This window comes from Aphanomyces astaci (genome assembly GCF_000520075.1).
Source record: "Aphanomyces astaci strain APO3 unplaced genomic scaffold supercont1.94, whole genome shotgun sequence".
NCBI classification, from domain to species: domain Eukaryota; phylum Oomycota; class Saprolegniomycetes; order Saprolegniales; family Verrucalvaceae; genus Aphanomyces; species Aphanomyces astaci.
In genome coordinates this window covers 55,998-57,531 of record NW_009798357.1, presented here as the reverse complement: position 1 = coordinate 57,531, position 1,534 = coordinate 55,998, and the positions used below count along the sequence as shown (strand labels likewise).

Below are 1,534 nucleotides of genomic sequence, written 5' to 3'. Positions count from 1 at the left end.
TCTGAGTCATTCGATCTCGTCTCCCACTTAGGAGAGACTGCAAAAACATGTGTGTGTAATGAAAACATTGTCCTCGTGTTTACGGATGCTGTTTGCAATTGTGGTCGAGGCCTTCTAGGAACTGTGGCGGGGGTTGGAATATGACGGTGACTGAAGCATGTAAGCCTGTCAGTGCCTCGAAGCAAGCGATCCCCCTTGAATCATTCACATTATGACGACATGAGGTCATTGAGGGGATGGTGCTGATCCGTAGGGGATGAACTATGACTTCGAACGCTACAATTCCGTGAAATCCCATTCCTTTAAAATTTCTATCATCAGGATGCAGTAGGGCGTCATGATGTAGGGCGTCGTCAGACTAAGCCCCCGCCCATGCAACTACTTTTGTACTGTATCGACGCTATGGGAGGGGGCAGGTACCCTGGAAATCATAGAACCTTCGGTTTTCTTAGGAGTTGGCATCTTGTGTAGACAAGGGTAGTACACATTTAGCTGGAAAATTTCCCCCGTTGGGGGCTCTGTCCAATGCACTCCGGTGTCATGGCATCCAAACGGTACCACTACCTGTCGCAATTGCTGGAAACTATGTGGCTACATGTGATATGCTGGCTGCTATGTGGGTCTAGGATGACGTGAGCGACTTCAACGCAAAGGTGCCACTATTATCGTATAATTCCAATTCTCATGTTCCTGAGCAAATCGAGCACTTCGAAATAATCATGTGGGTTGTTCGAACTACGTGACACACAAATCACATACTAGTACTAGTACATACTACTGTAGTACTATATATGTACCGACTGATAATTATGAATCGTTGACTTTCCATTGTTGACTGACTTTCCATGTTGAAGTTACTACTGGATGTAACCGTTGAAGTACCCAAACCCTAGGAATCCTACAGCTCGTACACACTACAAAGAATCAAAACAGCAAGCTGAAACTCAGACCCTGCATATCCAACGGCCAATGTGAGTCTGATTGTTAAAAATACACTACAACTTTCTTAGTATGTCACGTCGCCAGCTACTGCTGATATTGTACAAGATCACTTAGCTTTAGCTTTTATAGAATAGACAGCGAACGCGCATCTGGTATTCTTCTTTTACTAAAGCCGGCAACCACCACTAGGCACGTCAATCACTAAGCCATTGCAACTCTGAAATCAACGGCAAGTCAGATTGTGTGGCCCAAAATGAATCTGCATGCGTACATATGTACGTTGCTTCATGATGTGGGTCGACAGGTTTCACTAACACAGACTCGTTTGATTTCATAGACTGTAACAACAGGAAGGAGCGGAATCCTTCGACTTCGTTACTATTATACACTGAGGATGCTCACTTGGGGACTCTACATCCAGGCAAATAACTCCAACGAAGACCGAGGCATAACTGGACTATGCACCATAGATACCACAGGCATTCCAGCCAATACCGGATGTAACGTTATATATGTCCTGATTGCAGTTCGTTGAGGGGAATAATTTAGGGTCGATTCTAATCATTAACTGCAATACAACTCGAATGACTTA

General features: G+C 44.6%; 1 protein-coding gene across 1 annotated transcript in view; it reads right to left on the bottom strand.

The window, feature by feature from the left end:
• Positions 1-1,323: 1,323 nt before the first annotated feature.
• The window catches only part of H257_16902 (hypothetical protein), a gene marked incomplete at both ends in the record, with an annotated part of 1,138 nt that continues 927 nt past the window's right edge, over positions 1,324-1,534 (bottom strand). Inside the window, one exon of the mRNA XM_009845515.1 lies at positions 1,324-1,353. Within this exon, the coding sequence (XP_009843817.1) occupies positions 1,324-1,353 (30 nt within the window). The remainder of the gene's footprint in view (positions 1,354-1,534) is intronic.